Source organism: Eufriesea mexicana, unplaced genomic scaffold, assembly GCF_001483705.2.
Source record: "Eufriesea mexicana isolate 0111107269 unplaced genomic scaffold, ASM148370v2 scaffold4744748860, whole genome shotgun sequence".
Lineage (NCBI taxonomy): Eukaryota > Metazoa > Arthropoda > Insecta > Hymenoptera > Apidae > Eufriesea > Eufriesea mexicana.
The window spans coordinates 81,555-105,098 of record NW_016908008.1 but is presented as its reverse complement, the minus strand read 5'-3'; the positions used below and the strand labels follow the sequence as shown (position 1 = coordinate 105,098).

Below are 23,544 nucleotides of genomic sequence, written 5' to 3'. Positions count from 1 at the left end.
TAAATAGGAAATGATATTTTCATTAACTGATCAAAAGTCAGGAATCACGTCTTATCTCTGGTTGCGATTAATACAACTGTTCTCAAAACTCTCTATTTGTAACATAATCTAAAGGAGCATGTATGCACATAAAAATATTTGACATGAAAATTTTTATTTTTATAACTCGTCTTAAATAATCTCGCGATTGCAAATATATTCAGCCATTGTAAAAGTTCAAGTCTTATAAAATATAAATTTGATTATATCTAATTTAGTATTGTAGTAATCAGTAATTGTAGTAATTAGTAATTTACTGTTAAATAAATTATAACAGTATTAATTATGGTTTATATGATGTTCTAATATTATTGTTTATAAATAATGCTACAAACTATAACATTTACTACTATTGTTGAAACGTTACATCATGCAAAGAAAAGATTCATAATTATAAGACTGTCTACTTAAAATAAAATGTATATTTTTAAATAATTCACAAATTATTTATCAATACAAAAAGTTTTTCTATACTAATCAAAAATATTAAAGCAACTTTTCCAAAACTAAATATTTATTCTTACCATTAGTAAGTTCTACAATTTATGAAATAAAATTACCGTTATTTTCTATGAAAAAAATAAATATGGAATGTCTTATTCTATATTGTTAAACATATTGTATGTCTATAATGTATATTAAATAAGAAGTTAAGTGTAGACTAATATATTAATTAATATATATAATAATGTTATAGACATGCATAAATTTATAATCTTAAAAATTATCATGTTCATTTCCAATAAGAAACCAGGATTTTGTCTCAATATAGCATAAAAGTAGTTGCCAATACGTTTAACGATGCAACGAACTGTTTAAGCTCATATCGAATTACATATTAAATTACATATTAAATTGCAGTACACACATACTTCGTAATACTGTGTATTATCATATCCAACAGAGATTATATAGCTCGTGTAAATGTGATTCCCAATAAATAATTTTAATTCAATATATAATTACTTTTCTCGAATTGAATTTGATTTTATTTCAACATTACGTTACTTAAATTCAGTAAATTTTAACAAAGATTCTAAATATTTTAAGTAACCCAACTAATATAATCCTGAGACAAAGAAAAAGCTTGGTTAGGATTGTCACTCTGGTTAATCTTGTTCCGTGCCAAGTTTGTCGTCACGCACACCATTTTTAACCTTACCGAAGTAATTCAGGTAAACTTTATAGTCTATGCTTCTAGTGATTAGGATAAAACATAAACGTTGCGATAAAAAGACTTTTATTTCCAGAATATTTAGTACGTATGAAGCATGTCGTTGGTGACTGGCATAAGTGCACATGATATATAAATTAAAAGCGGATAAAAATCTAGCTTCTAAAGATTTCTATCAATGAAAGTGTCCTTGAAATATTTTCCTTTTGAAAAGTGACAAATAATATGAAAACTATTTCGTTGAATTCGTACGATCAAAACTTGGTAAAACATTGGTAAGACGTACAGACAAAAATTGATAATAATAAACAAAAAGTGAATAAAATTCAACAATAAATTCAATTTTCCATTCTTAATAGATATTTAATAAAATTAATAAAAAAAATTTATTAATAAATACTAGATAATAAATATAAATGTGTACTAATAAAAGAAATTAATAACTATATTTTCAAACGTAAATTAAAGTAGTAAGTACAGAGGATAAGATCTGTACAGATATACATGATGTCTTAAGGAAATGCAAAAATCATTATTAAGATGTTTAAATACACAATAAAATTCAATTCTACCAAGCCGAATCTATTAATAGAAGAACAAGTTTTCCCTCCTGTCTGTTTCCTTGAAATACTTACATAATACATTACATAGTATTGTGGAGAAGTAATTTAAAAGAGATACTTTCTCTGCGTCATCTTAAAATACCTATTTAACTTGAATACAGCCATATATTCCTCGCCATTGGACTCGCACGTGCGCATGCGTATAATAATTATCCACGGACAATCTAAACGACCATCTATCTCTTTATTCCCGTGTCGATAGCCCAAACGTAAAGCCCAGGTAACGATCGCCTAGCGGCGAGTGGCTGGCCGGTAAAACAGCTTTCCTTTAATTCCCTCTTTTTATCCGACAGTAAGAATGGGAAACGCGGCTGAAACTGTTTTTCGCTGGGAACACGGGAGAAAATAAAGCGACGACAAAGTCAAGTTGTTGGGAGGAAAAAAAGCTGGCGCAAAATGGCTGTACCCCGTTAGAAGCGTGTTCGCGGTAGCGCTGGAGTAGGTGGAGAACTGGAAACGAAGGTGGGGCTGTGCGGTTTGCAGGTGCGCTTTCGCGAAAGGATCGCGTATGGATCGACTCTCTTTTCGCCGTGGATAAAGACAGCGGGTGAAAAGAAGCGGGAGGGAGTGAACGGGCGAGAGGCGGGGACGAGGTGGCACGTCCACGTTCCCGGGAGTAGAGGAAAAAACACGTCGAACGAAAGCTAGAGATAGCACGGTGCACGAGTTCGGGGGAGTGAGAAAAAGAACGCGAGGACAGAGAGAAAAATGGAAAAGAGTAAAAAGAAAGAGAGAGAGGAAGGTCGGAAAAAGTCCCGGGAAAGCGAGGAGCATAATAAGAGGTGGGATCGTAGGTGGAGGCGGAACTGAAGGCTCCGCCTATGCTTTCCATCCTCCACCTGCCACCAGTTGACCTCCTCTACTTACGCGCGAATTCACGTGCCACTACCTTCCACACTTCACCACCTCCGGCTACTCGTGATTTCCTCGCTACCCACTGCTTTGTTCGTGGCCGACCTCGTTTAAACTCCTCTTCTACCTTGTCGAGCTGTTATCGTTTAACCTTTACGCGCCTGCCTTTTTGCCACACCGAACTCTTACTCGTTCGATATTCTACACGACTCGATACTGTAACTCGCGTTCTTTCGACAGTATTTGCTATGAGATTGCTAACAAGTTGGTATTTAAATAATAGCTTTGGGGATAAAATTAGTCAACTGTCAGTAAATCGAATTTCTTGTTGCGATCGTTCTGTTCGTACAATGTTTCCTATGAAGATTTGTGAATATTTCATTTCCCCATGGATGTTATGGATTATACGTTTCGAGATAATCTATGGGGAAGAAGAATTTTAGGTGTTTCGACAGTGAGAAATATTTGAAATTAAATAGGTCATTACTCGGGGACAGGGAATTAAGAGACTAGATTAACTGTTCCATAGGTGACTACAAATTTTATTTTATCATGTTGTTCAATATCTGGTAACATTCCTTATAATTAATAATAATTTATGTTATATATGAATTCTTTGATATTTCTGTATAATATTTAAAAAAATTCTAAAGATAATGTAAGAAATTGAAATTGTATATTAAAGCTAATTTCGAATGACCAAACAAAAATACGAACTGAATATACTACATAGATACAATGAAATTAATAATCATTGTTTCAAAACAATATTTGACGATTTCTGTTTTAAATAATATAATTCATGTTAATACCTACGATTAAGTTATATTGGCAGGGATTAAATAATACAGTTATTTCTTTCTATATACTTGATTCGTCTTGAGAAAAACTTATGCACTAGTAAAAATCGCAATTTATTTATCGATAAAATTACGTACTCTATATTGTATAAGAATACTTTTTGATGATCACTCGAACAGTTAATTATTCTCAATACCGATGATAATTTCCAGAAACAAAAATTTTTAAACAGTTTTCATTACAACGTATACTTCGATCGTCGCACTAGGTGTAATACTCGACCAATGGAGACCGAAAGAGAAAAGTCGTTTGACCCTCTATGCGAACTATTTTAACGAAATATCTCGACCTGTAAATACTATCATAAAAGTCATGAAAAGCAATAAAGAGCCATATTTTCAATAGAGATATTAATTCGCCGACGCAAACAGTCCTAATACTTTCTAATAAAAGGATTCAAAGGTACAAAAGTTCTAAGAATTTATTAAAAAACTGATACAAAGAACTATACGAATCGACTGTTTAAGATCGCACGTAGCTACGAATGCCTCTCTCTCTCTCTCCCTCTCTCCCTCTCTCTCTCTCTCTCTCTATACGTATGCATTCGACAGGGACGAAACACAACCACGAATTTAAATGGCACGAGCAACTGAGCCAGTGCGAGCTAAGCTTAGGTTAGGTTCGGGTTACGGTTAGCACGACGCGAACTATTAATTCGGCTAACGGAACAGCATAAAACGACGAAGTTACCCTCCAATGATACAGCACTTGGCCTTTACGATCAAACTTTCGTATCGACGAGCATTATGACACATCGGAAACATAGCGACTAACCTCAAAGGTAAGCGAGGCGTATACGCGTATAATGTGCAGTGAAACTTGTCTTTCAGAGCAGTTCGGTGAATCGAAGAAGAAAATATATAATATCGTACGGAACGTGGAACAGGAGCATGGAGCGAGGCAATATGGAAGGAATAGATGGAATAAGACGGGAATAAAAGAAGCAATCGCGTTGGCGTCTCGCGAGCGTCTGACGGTCGGTATAGTGAGGAAACAAGGGTGGCATCGTCCGCGTCGGAGGCGTCGGCGTAACCACGAGGAAGGGCGTGTTTCTGGGAGGAAAAGCGAAACGGGTGGCCGTACGACGGCGCAAGTCAAGCACCTGTTTTCGACGCCTGCGAACTCGAGCGTAAGGGACCTATGAAACCGGTTGCGACCGCCTACCATCCTATCGAAACGGACAGAATCCGCAGCCCTGAAGACCTCTTCCACCTATCCACCTATCCACCTAGCCGTTTACCCACCTACGACCTCCGATAACTTCACCGCCGACCGGATCAGACCAGTCAGAGGGGAGAAAGACATTCTCGCGGCTTTTTCCTCCTTTCTCTATCTCTTTCTCTCTCTCTCTCTCTCTCTCTCTCTCTCTCTCTCTCTCCTTATATACGTCTGTCTCTGTCTCCCTTCTTTCTATCTCCAACTTTGCGGATAGACAGCTTGGATAATATCGTCTTTTTTCCACCTACGTATGCATCCTCCGGTTAACTGTTCTTTCTTTTCTCTCTATTTTCGGTCTTGTCTATGTCAACGAGCATGTCTTCTCTCTCACTGTATTAGTCTACCGTTTTATCGTTGCTATAATTTTATAATTATTCTCTGTAGATTGTCTTTATATTTCCTTTTGTACTGCCATTGCTGAGGTTAATCATAAATTTTTAAGGTTAGGTCAGGAGAATAACAAGAGACATTGGTTTTTGTGATAGCTATTCCTTGTTAATTTGTTAATTCGTGATGTTTGTTTTTGGGTTTGTGTTTTTTATTATTACGTTCTATTATCAGCAGTTAGTGGAAAGTATGAGAAAACTTGGTTGAAGCAGAAAAATTAATAGTATGTATGACCTAGAATTGGAAAAAATAGTTAACGAGGAATTTTTTATTTACGTAAATTATATCAAATAGACGTATAAATGTACATCTATATTTAATCTTGACTCGTAATTTATTAAGAAATTTATGAAATCTTATTGATAAAAAGTTCTGCAGAATTGTAAAAATTATTGCAATTGCAATTCTTGGTATATATTTATTATCCTTTATTTTGTGGATCTGTATTTGGAAATATAGAAGTTTATATTACAAGGATTTTTCTTTTCTTGTTGCATTGTGTAGGAATTTTTCAAATTTGAAATATTAATTTTCGATTAATGAAAATAAGCAAATGACAAAAATTATAAAAAAAGTAGTACAAATACATTGATTTCCTTTTTTAACATTTCAGTACTACCATTTTTTTTTAAACGTTTATTCTCACTTTGACATTTTTAATAATTGAGCCAGTTAGAAAAGTGTTATAAAATCTCATAACTTTAATTTTAATTATTTATTGTACTTTTTGTTAATTTAATTTCTCTGTATATTTTTTATTAATGATATTTTTATATTTGTTATTTTTCACATATTTTTGTAATGTGCCGTCGAAGAAAATTCTAAAAAACTTCACAATTTGTAACATTACACATTTATACTTTTGTTACAAAATTCAATATAATTTCATTAAATGTTAATTTATGTTCACTTTTTAGAAACTAGAATATAAACAATTTTCTTTATTGTAAATTTTGTATGTGATTATTCTTACAATAAATTTTTAGTAATTGTATTTTAAAAGATATAAATGATCCATATGCTTTGTTGACAACTATCTCTTATATATCCGAAAGAACGAAATTTTTCTTGTTCAATTCAAAATGTTTGTTGAGAAATAAACAATGGAAATCACACGTGCAATGTAAGCTGATGTAACTTCCATGGTTCGTGCGATAAAAGGCACCTGTATCGTTATTCATGGTTACAGGTGCGATACATCTAACGATGACAAGTTACGGATCGTGTTCTTCCTGTTGAATGCAAATTTATTCAATGAGAATCAGCCCACACTTCAAGTGTTCGTTTGACGCGCACTGTTGACTTTGACATCCTACTTTAAACTTATTCTTATTGCCACTATAATCACAATACTATGTATTTTTAATATAAAAAAGGAAGAAAATAACTTTCCTGTTTATTAATAAAAATCACTCCAAGAATTAGAATAAGACAAAAATTAAGATAAAGAATAAGAACTCTACTTCTGCAATGATTAATATATTGTAAATATTATTAAAGTTGTAATACTATTTTAATATTAACTTTAAGTTTAATTAAATGTAAGTTAAACAAAGTTTTAAGATGAGTGTTATTAACATTTATAATCAAATATTATTAATAAATGACATTATTACAGGGGTAGTACTTACCTTTTATTGCTAAATTTTATTGCAAATAGGAGATTGAAGACATTTTTGTTCATTTTATTTTTACCCTACTATAATAATAATAAGTGAGAGAAATAATTAAAAAAGGAAAGGATTGAAAAAAAAATAAAAGAAGTTTTATTTTTGAATTGATAGATATTACATTTATCATATAGTTTATTTAAAAAATAAAAATTAACACTATACTTGTTGATTTGTAATGTAATATAGATTATTACATTATTTTTTAAATTATTTTTATTATAATGTATTATATTAAGTTATTTTTATTACAGTGTAATGTGATAAAAGGATCTAAATTTTTCATTTAATCTTGGATAAGACCAAGCAGATGTTATCTATCATCTTTGAAGAAGTAGTTTAAAGATCTATCTCAAACTAGATGCTGTATATTCAGGGAAATATTCAAATTACATTATTTTGAAATTACTCTTTTAAAGTGATTCAAAAAGTAATTTATTTTTGATGTAACAAATATTTCATACGAAATGTAGATTAATGTACTTGAAATTAATAAAATTATTTGTTACTTTGGGAAATTAATTATTTATTATTTTTTATAGTTAGCTATTATTTACTTTTGGTGAAAATATCAATAACACAAAAGAAATTTTTTATTATGTATTTTCGAATGTTTATATTATTGCTTATTAATAGTATTACTGTTGCTATACTTATTGTTTAATACGTATTCTAATTGTTATTTCGTAAACAAATTTTCAGTTATGTAATAAATCTTATTTCCTCAAATAACCAATTCTTCAATTTATTATTTAATTGACCATATAAAGAACATATCATTAATTGAAACACATTACTTATCACGTAATAATTAACATTATATGCAATTACTTTCCAATTATTTCAAATAAATTTCGTCCAGACCACAGGTAATAATAATTAAAATAAAATAATAAAAGTAAGTGGGTATGCATATATAATTATGTTTCTATCTCAATAAAAATTATAATGCAAGAAACAATTCCGTATTTCCAATAAAGTAAAAAGAAAAAATTTAGAAACAACCATTTTTTATTTATTTAGTAATATTTGAATACTAAATAAATAAATTGAACTGTAACAGACATTAAAATACATTTTAAAAATCACTTGTTATTTTCCAATATTATTTTGTTTGTAATATATATTAAATAATGAGAATAATGAAATAATTAAATAATGTTAATTAATAGACATTATTTTTTAAATCAATTTAACATATTTGTTGAACATATATATAGATATAATAGATCTTTCATTGTTAAATAGACAATTACATTAGAATTCTTGATTTGATCAAATACAAAATTGATCTTTTCACAAATACAATCTATAAAAGTTTTGAAATTAGTATTGTATATGTTTATTAACAAATTTAGTATGATTAATATATAATATATAATCTCATTTTATAAAGTGTATTATAATTATTGTTTTTAGTGTTTTAAACTTTATCAATTTTTATAATCTTTGTAAATTATTATAAAATAAATAACAATATTGATATTATGCAGTATCAAATATAAATGAATATTTTTATACAATAGCCATATATAATTAATTATAGAACTACAGGTTGATATTACAAATTTTATTAATTTTTCTATCTGATAAAACATTTATTATGTGTTTCAAACTATAAATTTTATTATTTTCTATCTTTATAGCTAAATAAATACTATTATAAGTCTAAGAATAGTGTTAAATTCTTTTAAACTTTATATTTTCGTTTTTTTTTAATAAGAATTCACTATTTTACCTAACCTAATTATTAGGAAAATATTTTATAAACCAGATACATAAGTCACAAGTAACTTACAATGTTTACAATTGTTTCATGCATTAAGAATTAGTGTAAAAGTAAATGTATATAAAATTATGGATACCTACATATAAAGCATATATGCAATTTTGGTTTATATTTTAGTAAACAAATATTAGAATGAAAGATTTGTGCTTCTACCAACACATAATCAGCCTTAAACCAATTATTTTAGTAAATTTTAGTATGCATATTATGTATTTTTAATATATATATATTAAATAATATTATCTATATTAGAATAAATGTTTTTAGTTAATATTTAACAATATTTACTGTTAACTGTTAATATTTAATACATTGTTAGTACAATATTAATATTTAATACTATTAAATATAATGTATTTAAAATATTAACAAAGAATTTAATTTTTAGGAAAAAGAAATGTACTAAGTATATTACAATTTCATTTTCCAGTACATTTTATTGTGTATTTCAGATAAATATTAAAATTGTCAAAAAGTATATGTGTAACTTGTTCCTTTCCATATTTACGATAATGTTAATAACATTAATTAATTTTAAGAATTAAATACAAGGAAGTAAAGTATATAGAACACCTTTGTATTAAATGATATATAATTTATTAATTGAAACTATACTGAAATTCAAAGAAATTGATACTGCATGGCGAATTGCTCATCAACAGGCGTTTGGCATCTATAACTTTATAGTTTTATAATTGAAACATGCAGCAATGTCGGAGAGAAATTTATTACATTAAAAAATGTTTCTTTTATCGACTTTTACCATTTTATGGCTTTAAAATATTGCATATGAAAACTAAAAATTAAAACATTCAATAGCTTGAATCATGATAACTGTTTAAGTTTCATCTTTTTACTTAATATGCAAATGCATTTAGAAAATTGAAAATTATACTTAGTAGAAGTAATATTTAACATTGTAGATTAATGTATACAATGTTTTTACTTTAATGAAATATATATTATCGACTGAACAAAGTAAAAATCAATATAAATATTATCGAATATAAAACTACATTTTATATAGTATTCAATAAATAGCGATAGCAATAATCATGTATAAAATAAATAAAATTTATATTTGGATCCCATTTGTATGAGAATAGGTTTATAAAATGTATTAAAAATTTTCGATTCTTTCTAGGTAAACAATTTAACAAATCATTTAATAAACATATTATTTATTTCATTTTCATATAATTTATAACCATAAAATTATTCATTTCAATTCATAAAATTTATGATATACTTTTAGTCTGCGTTTTTATTTAATATAATTACATTAAAAGAATATAACGCAGTAGAGAGATTGTATATGCATGTATAGAACGCACTTCAGTAGGACAAGTATCTCAAACTAGAATATAAGGCATAATTGGTGTTTCTTATTCCTCAAATAAAAGTAGTCTCTCTTATTTCACAAATAACAATAATTGACTTTTTTGCTATCGTGACTTAACGCGTTCATATTATTTTCACTTTTGTTTATCATTTCGGATTCAATAATATCTATATTATTGAAGGGCGAAGCTAAGTAGCTTAAATTATATTATATAAGAACAAGCTGAAAATACGATCCCAATAAAACTCTGCGATAACTTTGCTTCGTATCGTTACGTTATCGCAGAGTTTTGTTAGAATCGTATTTTCAGCTTATTCTTTCCGTTTAAGACACGTTTATTTATACTTCGACTTTGTATGGCGACCCAGGGATATGTTCATCACCCCATTTTACAATGACAATATATTCTCCTCTTTCACGAGCCAAATAGCTCACATTGTAATTATTGCGACCTGTGTGCTTCACAAAGACCTCATCGCATGGTCCTTTAGGTCCATATACACCAACATACAGGATATTGTTACCTACAAACAGACGAAACAAAAAATTAATGTTTCTAATTATAAAATGCTTCATGAATTTCTTCATTAAAATTATATTAGTTATAAATATAATTTTATATGTTGTTCTGCATAACTGTAACAAGCTACATCTTTAAAACTAATATAAATACAAACATCATAAGATAAATGAAATTAATATTGTGCATTTTTATGTTAATGAAATATGGAATGAAATAAATAATTTCATAAATCATCATATGTTTCATAAATGAAACTTCATACTTTAAATATAATATCTTAATGTTTTTGTTACTCTTTCATAGAAATGTATTATGGTATTTTTGTCTTAAATCTACTAGTATAAAAGTTCTAAATTTGTTTAATTGTTTTAGTATGAACTCCATACATTTAGATATCCTGTTTTGCATATACTATTTAATCTTATCATGTATGTAAATATGATTCTATTTCTTATAACTATTCAATGATATCATTCAGAATATGGATTTAACACTGATATAAGTTACGAAATTCTATTAACTATTAATTATAGTTATCTCTGATATGACAGAAAGGTAAGTTTATAAATATAGCTTCATATTACAATGACATATAAATAAACGTATTAATATGACTCAATACAACTGTACTACCTGAAAAACATAAATTCAATAACAAGAAATGACTCTACAACAAAAAATAACCCATTCTCAGATCAATCAATTACAACTTTGCATAAATTTCCTTCCTACAACAAATATTTATACACATAGATTTTCTTACTTTCTATTTTGCATTCTTCATCTATGAATTTAAAGAAACTGTATCATTTCCATTACATATTTAATCATATTTTCCCTAAAGCTTGGATTATATCTTCTAATCTCAAATATTCCTTCCACAGATATCCAGCACTTAATACTTGCCATTGACTAGAAATATTTACATTAAAATCCTATTCTTGCAATTATATTAAGAATTTATATCTTTTTTGTCAAGAATGAATTAAAAAATAATTTTCATTTTAAAATAAGAAGATGCAATTTCCTTTTTCAGATATACATGTATATAAAGATACATAAAAATGTAAATATTAGTATCAGTTGGATGCAAAACAGTATACCTCAACAGAAAAGAGTATAAATTTCTTAAAATTAGTAAATTGAAATATTGTCATATTTTAGTTCTAATCATATTAATATTTTGTAAATTTCAATTCTTGGGATACAAGTAACATATTTGATAATATTAATAATTAATGATTGCACAAATAATAAATTACCGGCATCACTAGCGTTTACGATAAATTGATTTTGTTTGCCCAGGTATGCCTTTTTCAGACCCATTCCTTTGCTTGTAATCTTGCTAGCATCTGATTTGAAAAGAGGTAAAATTGGTCCGGTTTGTTTCGCTTTTGAAATTTTTTGAACAGTTTCAACTACAATTGAACTTGTTTCTTGAGCGCCTCTCTCTGCAAGATCCGCACCTACAAATGAATTATTTAAGCTGTTAATTTTTGATTATTTTTAACTAAAAGATTATAAAATATTGATAAAAAAGGGAACAGTAACAATTTATTGACTGTGATCTAAATTTAGTTATAAATGTAAAACAATAAAATTCATAATAGGTTATTATTGTTTTGTATATCTTGGTGTAAGTAAGATTAAACATAAGAAATATTTGATAGTTTTAATCATATAAATAAAACAATATTCTCAATTTCTAGAAACTAATGAAGTAACTAAAATGTTCGAGTATATTAAATATCTAATAATTTAGTAGGCATTTTCTATTCATAGGATGTCCATGAAGGTATAATATTAGAATAATCAAGTTCATTGGCAAGGTAGATCTTCGATAGAATGAGTAGGCATTTTCAATGAGTCTTGCCAACAAATTGTCTCAAATTTGTATTAATAGCATTATCATGCACCATTATTTCAATATAATAGATATTGATTAAGGTATTAAAAATAGATAAATTTTAACATTGCTAATAATAAACAAAATAATTTATTTAAAAATTGTATATTTTCATTTTTTAAGTCTTAGACTATATAGTTTCATTTTTATTATGAAAGGCTGCTTAAATATTGTTTCAAGTGATATTGAATTACATATAGTCTCATAAAAAAGTTCTTCAATTGCACATAAATAAAAAAAAGAATATTGTAAACGTGTGTTTTAAAAGTAACATACATATTAAATATCACTTTAAAATAATTCATTCTTTTTTTAAATAGAGAGTGATTAAATAAATATTTTGAAATAATAAAACCTATAATCTAAAAATCTAATCTTTCTTACACACTGTCTATTCTTTGTCTTTAAGTATCTTGTAATCTACAAGTAAATTCCTTGAAGATTTTTCAGAAAAAATTTTATAGATACATTGATTTCATATATTTATCTTTAATCGTTTGCGTTATTGATCAACAAAGACAACAGTGATACTAACCAGTACAAGGAACTTTGAATGGTGAACCTACAATGTGATATCCATTGTATTTGATGCTTATGTAATAATCACCAGGTACCAATGGTGTGTACCTAACTTTGTAGCCCTCTTCAACTTCCGTACAGTCCATTGCAACTTTGCTCGGTCCATCAACAGTTACATTCAATGCGCCACTTCCAGCATTGCAGGTATCAATGATAAAATCTGTCTTTTGGCCGGTTTTAATCTCTTTTAAACCGTTACCATAAGCTTGTAGCGCGGCTGGATCGGCATCTACTTTACCGGCTTTAATACGGTACGGACTACCCGGTATATGAACTCCATTGAACTTTACATGGATATTATGAATACCATTTTCTCGCGCCATAAATCGTACCGAATAAGTATCAGGATCGATGCCTTGAATGAAGCAATCATCTTCAACACCGCTGGGAGAGACAATCTGCAGAAAAAATAACATTTTTTTATTATATTAATTTTTATCAAACGTTATTCGCAATATAATTTAAATATAATGAAGATAAAATATTTCCTAAGTTATTGAAATAACAAAAAAAATTATAAAATATTAAAAAGATTAATTTAAAAAAAAATTATATTTCTTGTTTGAATTTATTTTTTCGTAGACTATAAATATTTTTTTCAAAAATTTCAATCCCGTCAATTTGAACAGTTATTTTTTAAGATTCAAATTTTACTTCTATGCTTTCTTTTAAATTAAATATTGAATGCAGCACATACATACTACCTGTGTTTCAATACCTATTATTGAATTTTCGTATATTTGTTTTTAACCTCATTTCGTTTAAGAATTTCCCTTTTCTTCGAATAATTACTTTATGTGGTTTTAAAAATTGTTTTACAAACAACTCTTCTATACATTTGTGAACAAAAGTACATTTTCACTGGTCAAAATAGATTTCTATTATACATATTATAAGAAATAAAACAATAACATAAAATTCTGTTCAAAACAATACAGTCCTTCAATCCGCCTAGATATTATTATCGTTGGCAATATGGAAAGGCGTAAAAGGAATTCACTGAGTAGGTAGTCTGTTAAAAATATCAGAGATACATCATTTTCAAAGAATTTTGTCAAATAAGGATCGGAACGAAGTATTTGGTTGCATGAATGGAATACGCATGAAAACGCGAGCGGCTGTACGCGCATGCGTCGCAAGCCTACGCAATATGATGTGGCATGGTCGTTTCACAAGAGGAAGTTATTTAGAGCGCGCGGTTTTCGCAAGGACTTTGTCACTAAAATGATGTAGGTTTCTAAGAAAAACGAAGGCCTCTGAAAACTTCAGCCACGAAATTCAAATTATTTGGCAAAATTTTTACAGGGAATTTTATGTTTATCCTGCACAGAAATATCTCTGTCGAACGTAAATAAGGTAAACAAATAAACTTGTTGATATAACGTCGTTTCAAGTCAGTATATCAAATATAAACACACACGTGGCATAATTTCAAAAGATTCAAAATAAAGAAGTGTTACTTTTTCAATTTCTTGTTATTTACAAACAATACTATATTTTCTCGTATAAAATTAACAGTACTGAAATCTTTTGTAGATAATATTATGAAGAAATTCATTACCAAAGCACATAACCTAACGTGATGGCGAGAAGAACCAATCTGATCTATTATGGATAAAGAATTATTGGTAATAATGAATATTATTCAAATAAAGGTAAAACAGATTTCTATTAAATAAAATTAGAGTTAAGCTGTAAGTTAAGAGCGTATATGATTTCAGAAATAAACATTATATACCTTCGCATCAAGTTCACCCTTGGCACCATTTTTGCGAACAAGGAAAGTGGCTGGCTTGTCGGGTTGCACGCCGGATTCCGGAAATTGCGCCACTTCGAGCTTATGAGCATCGCCCATCGCCGGTGATACGTAAACCTTGTGCGGGGAATCGGGAATATGTTGATCGTTGAACTTTATTCCTACCCTGTATTCGCCTGGAAATTTAAAAGGACAAGTTACCGAGGTATCAAGTTTCGAGGTTATATTACACCTCTAATAAATTGTATATCCAACACATAAGTTCGTTACAATTCTATAGTCTTAATTGATATTCTTCTACTCTATTTTTTAACAGAACGTTAAGCAAACCGTATGACTAATACATTTTGACTGGAATAAAATCGACAGATTAATTTTTCTGTCAAGCCATGCCGACTAACCATCGTCCTCGCAATTATCGTGTTCATTTCCCGAAATGAGTATTTGCGTGGTAGCAATGAAGGTGCCCATTGTTTATATCCACCGATAGAAATCAAAAATCGAAATGAGTATCTTTACTCGAATTTAATGTGTCCAACGACTGCTAATGGGATAGAGAGAGATATTTTGGGAAAAATAGAGAACTAAAAATTGCAATTGCGATAGAGGCAATGTTTACAAGAAGATAGAAATCAAAGATAAGATATTGTAAATCGAAACGATATGAAAACAAAAAAAGTAAAAATGAAAGGAAGAATGGAATAAGGTAAAAACGGTTGTACGACAAAGAGGAAGAAAAGCAAAGTAAACGTGAAGAAGGAGGATAAGACGAGGAAAGTGGAGAACTGAGAGCAGCTAAATCGCGAACCACTATTTTCCTCAGCCTGATTCTAACTTCTGATCTCGATTCGTCCACGCTTTCTCTCTTTCAGTTCTCTATCTCTCTCTTCGTCTGTCTCTTCTCCTCATTTGATGCACACCGCCCAAATATAACGGCTACGCTAATTCACGTCCAGCAGCCTTAGCCACCAAAATATGAATCCACCTTAGACGCAAATATAGACGAAGGTATTTCTGGATCAGCCGAGAACAGCTGATGAAGACTGGTGAGAGCCCTTGTCCACTGTTCCTTAAGAACGCGGTGTGTGGTCGTTTTCATCGGGTGTTCATTCATTTTGTTATTCATGACTCGAAACCTTTAAAGGTTGCTTGGTATCAGATAATTCTTGGCCTTCGACTATAATTGCAATTTTGGCTTATCAATTAAAATATGTTTGGATTGTTTATATCGTATAGTATTTACGTGTATTCGTCTAGTATGTGATAAATTTTAATAGTATGCCATGAGATGAAACATGTTATTAAACGAATTTCATTTTGTTTTGTTTCAGTTGTTTTTATATAGAACTAAGACTCATCGAGTCTCATGAAGACGTGAATCATCGAATGGACACATGTATATGCGTGCATGCGCAGACGTTGATATATATTTTTATTCAGAACGTAAACAGTGTAATTAATGTCATTTTAAAATTTGTTATTTTTTGATGTTATAAATACTTTCTTAAAAACAATTGATTGAATTAAATTTATTAAGTAAATTCTTATTTTCTTATTTACTAGTAAAGAAGAATTTTTCTAGTTTCGTTACATGTTTTTATAATAATCACATTTCTATTGTTTTGCTATGCTAAATCATTGCTCTGTAACGCAATACAATAATTATATTTGCCCCCTTTTTTTTAATTAAATTATTCTTATGGAATTTCATATTACATTATTTTGTCCACTTTGCATTCTAATTTTTGAGTTTTGAGTCATGCAAAAGCTTAAGTGGCAATTCCTCGAATATATATTAGTTACATTATTTATCCAGAAAAACTGTTTTTTTCAAAATGCTTCATCAGAAAGATATTTATAAAAATACTTTCTATATCCGTATGTACATACATATCATATGACGTTTCCATTTACAAGTTTTGTTTGCTGTAGATATACCCCTGTATTAAATTTTTTAATTTATAATGTATAAAGTATATTGGTAAAACCTATTATTACTATTTTTGTTTTTAATTTTTTTTATGTCACATTTAATATTCAGCGTATGTGTTATAAATATGTGATATTTAATTTGAGTTAATTTCTAATTAATTTATAAAGGAAAATTTGTTTTCGACTTTTCAAAATTATTTTTATCTAGATTATTTAATGTATAAATAATGATTAATTAGTTCCATTCATATTTTCTATGAACAGAATTTTTTACTTATAGTAATGAGAATAGTTGAATATAAAAAATAAAAGAGCAAATAAATTGAAAAAAAATTTTTTAATTTTCAATCTTTTGACTTGTAAGTTTTATCTACCACCTTAGGTATTTCAGAGTATAATATATATAAATCTTCACTGGTGTCTCTTTTTGGTCAGTATCACAACAATATCACAAGTGTGATTTTTGTCAAAAAATTTTTAATTTGTTAGAAATTGATTAATGTTGTATACGCTTACAATTTTTATTTTTCAAACTATTTATATACTTTTATTTGTATAATATTACTTTTGCTTAAAAATAGAAAAAATTACCGAAAAAAGGGGAGAAATGTATGAGATGAAGTAATTAAAAATTCAATGTTTCTATAGTAAATTGGAAATTAAATTATATCAGCACAAAAATAATAATTATGATACGAAATTGGTACTTATTCGAAGAATAATACGAAAATACAATTTATCATATTATTCTAATATTTTACTAAAGACCTGCTATGATATTTTATTTTATATCACAGATATTTTATTCGAAATAAAAGAGTAACTATTCGATTATAGAAAGAAATTTAAAAATATTAAAATAATTTAATCAATTCTCATGGGGATGTAAGTAATTCACAGAAAAGTGATTTAGTAGTCTAAAAGGACAATATAACTTTGAAAGTGACTAACTGACTAAAATATGAATTATCGACGTTGGCAAACATCCATGACTTAAGTGACAGTTATGTGGTAGACTGCTTTATGGACACTTATGTTACAATTAGTATACCATGAATCTCATTATCCATTACTTAATAATACTGCCAACTTGATGTGTGAGAATACTATTGCCTGCACGCGCAATTTTCGGACGTTTCTATTGCCAAAAGTATTAACTGGTCTTTTGTTATTCTCAATTCAGTTTGTATAGCGACATCTGGTGTGAAACATCTTAAATCGAAGATAAATAATGGAATTCGAATATTTGAGAGAGATCGATTACGAAGTTTGAGGTTATGGCGATTGTTTCAATTTATTTGTTAAATTTCTTTTAAAAATTAACTGCTCTGTTATGCAATAGATAAGATTTTATACAGATTTTATCCAATCAAATGGAATAGAAATTTTGTAGACATTGTAAAATTAATGCTTAGAAATTAGACATAGTCACAAAAATATGTAACCAACTTATCACTTTCTAATCAATTCTTAATTATAATTTTTCTATATATAATTAATTTTCTTTTCGAACTATTAAACGACCTTAAAAAAACAAGGAGGGACAAATTCGTCGTAATTAAATAAGAATATTAAATCGTAATATCAATTTCATATAGAATATGTAATATACAAAGGGCAAGCAAAGATCTCATAATTTATAGAAGTTAATTTTTTCTCCATTATTGTTATGCAATTATTATTACTCAATTACTATATAAATATGTAGGTCAGTCAATAAATTACAGGCCTTCTCTAACTTTCATTTTCACTATACAATAGTAACAATAAATGAAAACCTAAATACAGTATCATAATTAACGTACAGCAAGATTTAATCAAATTATGTCAGTTAATCCTATATTATACCAAACATGAACTATCATATATAAGTTCATGACCGAATTTAAAATTTACTTTGTTATATAATTTTTATAAACAAAATATTACTCCAAATAGCAGTTGATAAAAAAGAAACATCCGCTTTATAATCCTGAGGTAAATTGGTTCCTCATTATCATAAATGTAACCTACATTGAAAAATAATAGCTGAATGAAAATTTAGGATAATTTACTTATCGACTAACCTACATGTAATATAATCACACTGTAATAATGACAAACACTTACCAGGTTCAGAAACGACGTAGCTAACGTAACAACTGCCATCCTTCCTATCTTTGAAGTCAATCTGAGCCTTACTAGGTCCTTCCACAGACACAGCAAGGGTACCAGCTCCAGCCTCTCTGGTCCAGATATTGAATTCACATGGTTCACCCTGTTCTCCTCTCTCTAAACCAGGACCACCAGCATGTACTCTATGTGCACCACCATCCCTCAATGGACCAACGGTGAATTGGAAGGGTGATCCAGGGATATGCATCTCCTTGTAACGAACGGAGACCGTGTGCACCCCAAGTTCTTTCGGTACGAACGCCACCGCGTACAGACCATCTTCGACTTCCTTGATCTCTGCGTCCTCGGTTACTCCTCCTGGGGAGGTGACTGTCGCGGCAAGATCAAACGAGGTGATACCAGGCATCTTAAACGTTAGTTTACATTGACTGCCAACTTCTGTGATTGGTACAGCTTCCCTCTGCCTTTGGATCTTCTCTCTCTGACGATTACTACCCTCTCCAGTCACTTTCACTGTGAATGGCGAACCTTCCACGTGATGGTCGGCGAATTTCAAGTTTATAATGTAGTAGCCAGGCTCTGTTGGCTTGTACGAGATATTTAGCGTGCCATCCTCGTTGTCTTTGCACTGAATCTCTGCTTTACTTGGTCCTTCCAGTGACAAGGAAAGACCACCGAAACCGGCGTTCCTCGTGTCGATGGAGAACGTGTTCTCTACGTGAGTTTTACCTTCCTTTAAGCCAGCACCAGACACTTTTACCTTTTTCGCGTCGCCGACTTCGCGATCTTTTACGTCAATCTTGAATGGCGAGTTCTGGATATGTTTGCCCATTTTCTTCACCGCGACTGTATGTTCGCCAGCCTCTCGCGGAGTGAAGGAAACGCACATGTTACCGTTTGGTAGCATTTTTAAGAAACACGGTTCCTCGAGTCCGCTAGGTGCCGTGATGGATGCATTTAGGGACCTTACGTCGGAATCTGTCACTTTACCAGGTAATTGGACTTCACTGGATGAACCGACTGAGATTTGATTCCTTTTCCGACCCTCACCTGAAACGAATCCAAATAGCAGTCTTGTAATAAAATAATGTAATTTCTATAGTGGCTATATTTCTCTCATATTTTTATTTTTATTGATGTATAATGATATACTTTCTGAAACAAACGAGCAAGTTTTTGGAATACTATTAAGAAACTCAAAGTTTAAATAACTTCCACAATTTGTTGGTTTATATAATATAAAGAAAATGTTTAAATTTACTATTAAATTGTGAATTAGGAGTTTTGTGAATATTATGGTATCTTTTCTGAGAGCATTGATATGTTTACAGAGATATTTGTGAAGAAGCTGTTTCTAATATAAAATACAAAATAAAAACAATTTTACCAGTTGATATATATTCCTGTATCATATGTTTTTAAGAAGTCTCTTGCACATATTTAAATTGTACTGTAATTTCAGTTAAGTTTGAATAACAGACCACAAGAGCAACGAATATTTCATTTTCGTTATTAAATATTTAATTAATATTGATTCAAGGATGTAAATTCAAGCGAAAAATACATTTTATGTGATGTGAATTAAACGACTGGATCGCGTGTATACCTGTGATTTTAGCAACGTATGGGCTACCCCGGATGTGTTTATCACCGAATTTAACACTGATTTTATATTCTCCTGGGGCAGTCGGTAAGTACGAAACTGAAATTGTGCCATCCTTATTGTCGTAAAAGGAGATCTCAGCTTTGCCAGGTCCTTCAACGGCTAGTGATAGGCCACCAGCTCCTGCGCCTTTTGTGGAAATGGTGAAGTTTCCGGGCTCGCCGCAAACCCCATATATCAAGCCTGGACCATATGCTGTCACATAACCGCTTGCTAAGGAGTCCACGTGGAATTTGAACGGTGAACCTGGTTGAAAAGAAATAAATAGTTACATAAAATAATACGAAGGTGTTAAATATATCTTCAATGTGTAAACAATATGCAAATTTTACAAAATTTCATGAAATTTGATTTTTTTTCCAACCCCTTGGCTACTGTGGACGCCTATAGGCGCTTAGAAATTTTGCGTTTGTGACACGGAGGACGCCTATAGGCGATCGGCGTAGTTTAGCTTTCTGACACGGAGGGCGCTTGTTTTCACAAAAATGGCGCACATCGTAATTCAAATCCTGCCGTATGGTACGACCGTTGCGTACCAAAATCTGCCGTAGTCAAGGGGTTAATAAACGTGCAATGGAGCTTTAAATATAACATACATAAATTCATATAAATATATGTCTAATATGTTATATACGTATTCTTAACTTGTATAATCACGAAGCAAGAAACGAGAGTACTATTGCTCCATATAAATATTATAAAACTCTAATTAAATAAAAGCCATTCTATGGTTTCTGTATTATCAAACTCATTTCGTGTCAAAAGAACGTTGGAGTCCAAATTTTCATATTTTTTGACGTACAATTCGAATATGTAAAAAAAAATATCACGATCCGTTAAAAAAACTTGAATTTCGGCGTAAGAAACCTATTTTCGGTCGGTACCGGAAGATGAAATTATTACCATTCGATGGAGCATATTTGAATTGGTTATTAAAATTTTTGGGATTTTCTATCGAAACCACTCCTCCCTATTTTTAACCCATTTGCATCATGGCTCTACTTAAGGTGCCGTATTCAGGCTCTGCGACGTTCAACTGACGACTAGCTCGTATCACCACGCTCGTATCAGCACCTACTCACAATGGCAGTTAAAAGGATTTTCGCAACAAAAGTAAAACTTGTTAAGAATATAATGAACCGATGTAGATGAAATGCTCACAAAGGGATCAAACGTGATCTATGGCATATGAAGAATATTCAGCAACTGGTAATGGAAAAAGTCAGTTCACGGATTATTCCGCGCTCGGTGATAGGCGACAGTCGCAGCTCGCGGAATATTCCGCGCTCGGTGATAGACGACAGTCGCAGCTCGCGGAATATTCCGCGCTCGGTGATAAACGACAGTCGTGGCTCGCGGAATATTCCGCGCTTGGATGCAAATGGGTTAAAGGGGCATATAAGTATCCTAGGACACTGTACACGCGTGTATATATCTGCGCGTGAATTACACGAAATCAGAAATGTTGAATTTCTTATTCTCGTAAACAAGCGTGACTTTTTCACTTGGGGTATTTAAAGATCATAATGCCATGGATCGTCGAATTCGTCACAAGATACACGCGAACGAATACATTCGAACACAAAATGAAAAAGTCACCTTGGATGAAAGAAAGCACATCATAATCCTTAGCTTTGAACCAAATAAATCTGTCTTCATATATTTTCTTCTTTCAACAAAAATAACGAGGATACAAAATATACGAAACGTGCATATATATGAATGTACATATGCACAAAATACCTCGAAATTTTCAGTTAATACGCAATATTTGACAAATTTTTAATCCAATTTTCTCAAGAACAAAATTTCGAAATGAGAAAATTTTTTCTCTTTTTTCAACTTATTTTTACACGTATTGATTCGACATTGATATTAGAGTCCAGTTGCATCGTGACTTTGGAAACATCGCGTGGAACACAATTTCGTGCATGATTCCGAGGCAGCAGACTAAAATTCCCTCTTTCCGAACGATGTTTTCAGTATTCTATGGCTTTTGTATAACTGACTGTCATTCAATGAGTCGCCTCCGTGCCGCTCCTCATCTCGTTACTCTCTATTTTTACTTTTCGTGTTTACGCGTTCGCTGAGTACCGGCCGGTAGCTAAACGAGAAGCAAAACAAGATCGATTCCGCACCGAACGCGTTGAACTTGGACCATCGCGTGAAAAGCGCAAATTTGAGAGATTATGCGTTCCTCGCGAGACACCTTACGACGAAAACAAACCTTCTGACTTCTCACAAGAGTAAGAGTGATTTGTTTACACGCCTAATTCTCTCTTGAAGGCCTCCGACACTCTGACCGCGAGACACGCTAAAATTTCAGCCAATAAGAGAAATAACCTATCTTTTCCATTCCCAATTAGACTATAATTTATTAACCTATTGGTATCATTCGAAAAAGTGGAAAATTGACCCATATCACCAAAATTTTTATTATCGTATAAAGATGGAAGTATTTCAAACTGACGAAGAAAAGACGAAAAACAAAATGGCGTGCACGAAGAATTTATAACCTTATTTAGTTCAGTGAGGTTATATATTGAAAATAAGTTGAGAAATTAAATTTAATAGTTTTACACAGTATGATAGTACCTAAAATAGTACTTACAATAAAATCGTTTCTCTTTATTTGTGTAACTAACTAATTAATAATTAATAATAAATAATAACTAACTAATAATTGTGTAATTAACTACACAACGTTTAGGAGCTTCCCGCCATGTCATTGTCAAAAGATGTCGTAATAATACGTCTACGTTTTGTAGGTTTAATTTTTTTTTCACTACTAATCGAATCAAAACCCTCCATTTTCATCAGCTTTTCTATTATTGCTTTTATCTAGAAAAATACTTTTATCCGTTTGCAGTCATCACTTTCCACTAACTGTGCGCATGCGCTCTATGACTACGTACGCTAGTGTTTTGTTCCTATGCCCAACAAACTAGCGCGCATATATGCATTTATGATGCAAATGAGTTAATTGGGATATATCCACTGAAATATATTCGATTAAACTCACACTACTCTTAAGCAATACGTAGTGCTACTTCTAACACGAAATTATTTTAATACGAAATTATCTACAATGATTATAACCTCTTCAATGTTAAAT

The 23,544-nt window shown here is 30.4% G+C and overlaps 1 protein-coding gene across 1 annotated transcript in view; it reads right to left on the bottom strand.

Moving 5' to 3' along the window:
* Positions 1-9,926: 9,926 nt before the first annotated feature.
* LOC108552577 (filamin-A) overlaps positions 9,927-23,544 on the bottom strand; it is a 32,584-nt gene continuing 18,966 nt past the window's right edge. The window contains exons 4-9 of the mRNA XM_017907202.1: positions 20,373-20,675; positions 18,761-19,816; positions 14,702-14,895; positions 12,920-13,361; positions 11,741-11,944; positions 9,927-10,479 (exon numbers count right to left, since the gene is read on the bottom strand). Coding sequence (XP_017762691.1) covers positions 10,295-10,479; positions 11,741-11,944; positions 12,920-13,361; positions 14,702-14,895; positions 18,761-19,816; positions 20,373-20,675 — 2,384 coding nt within the window. The 3' untranslated portion in view covers positions 9,927-10,294. The remainder of the gene's footprint in view (positions 10,480-11,740; positions 11,945-12,919; positions 13,362-14,701; positions 14,896-18,760; positions 19,817-20,372; positions 20,676-23,544) is intronic.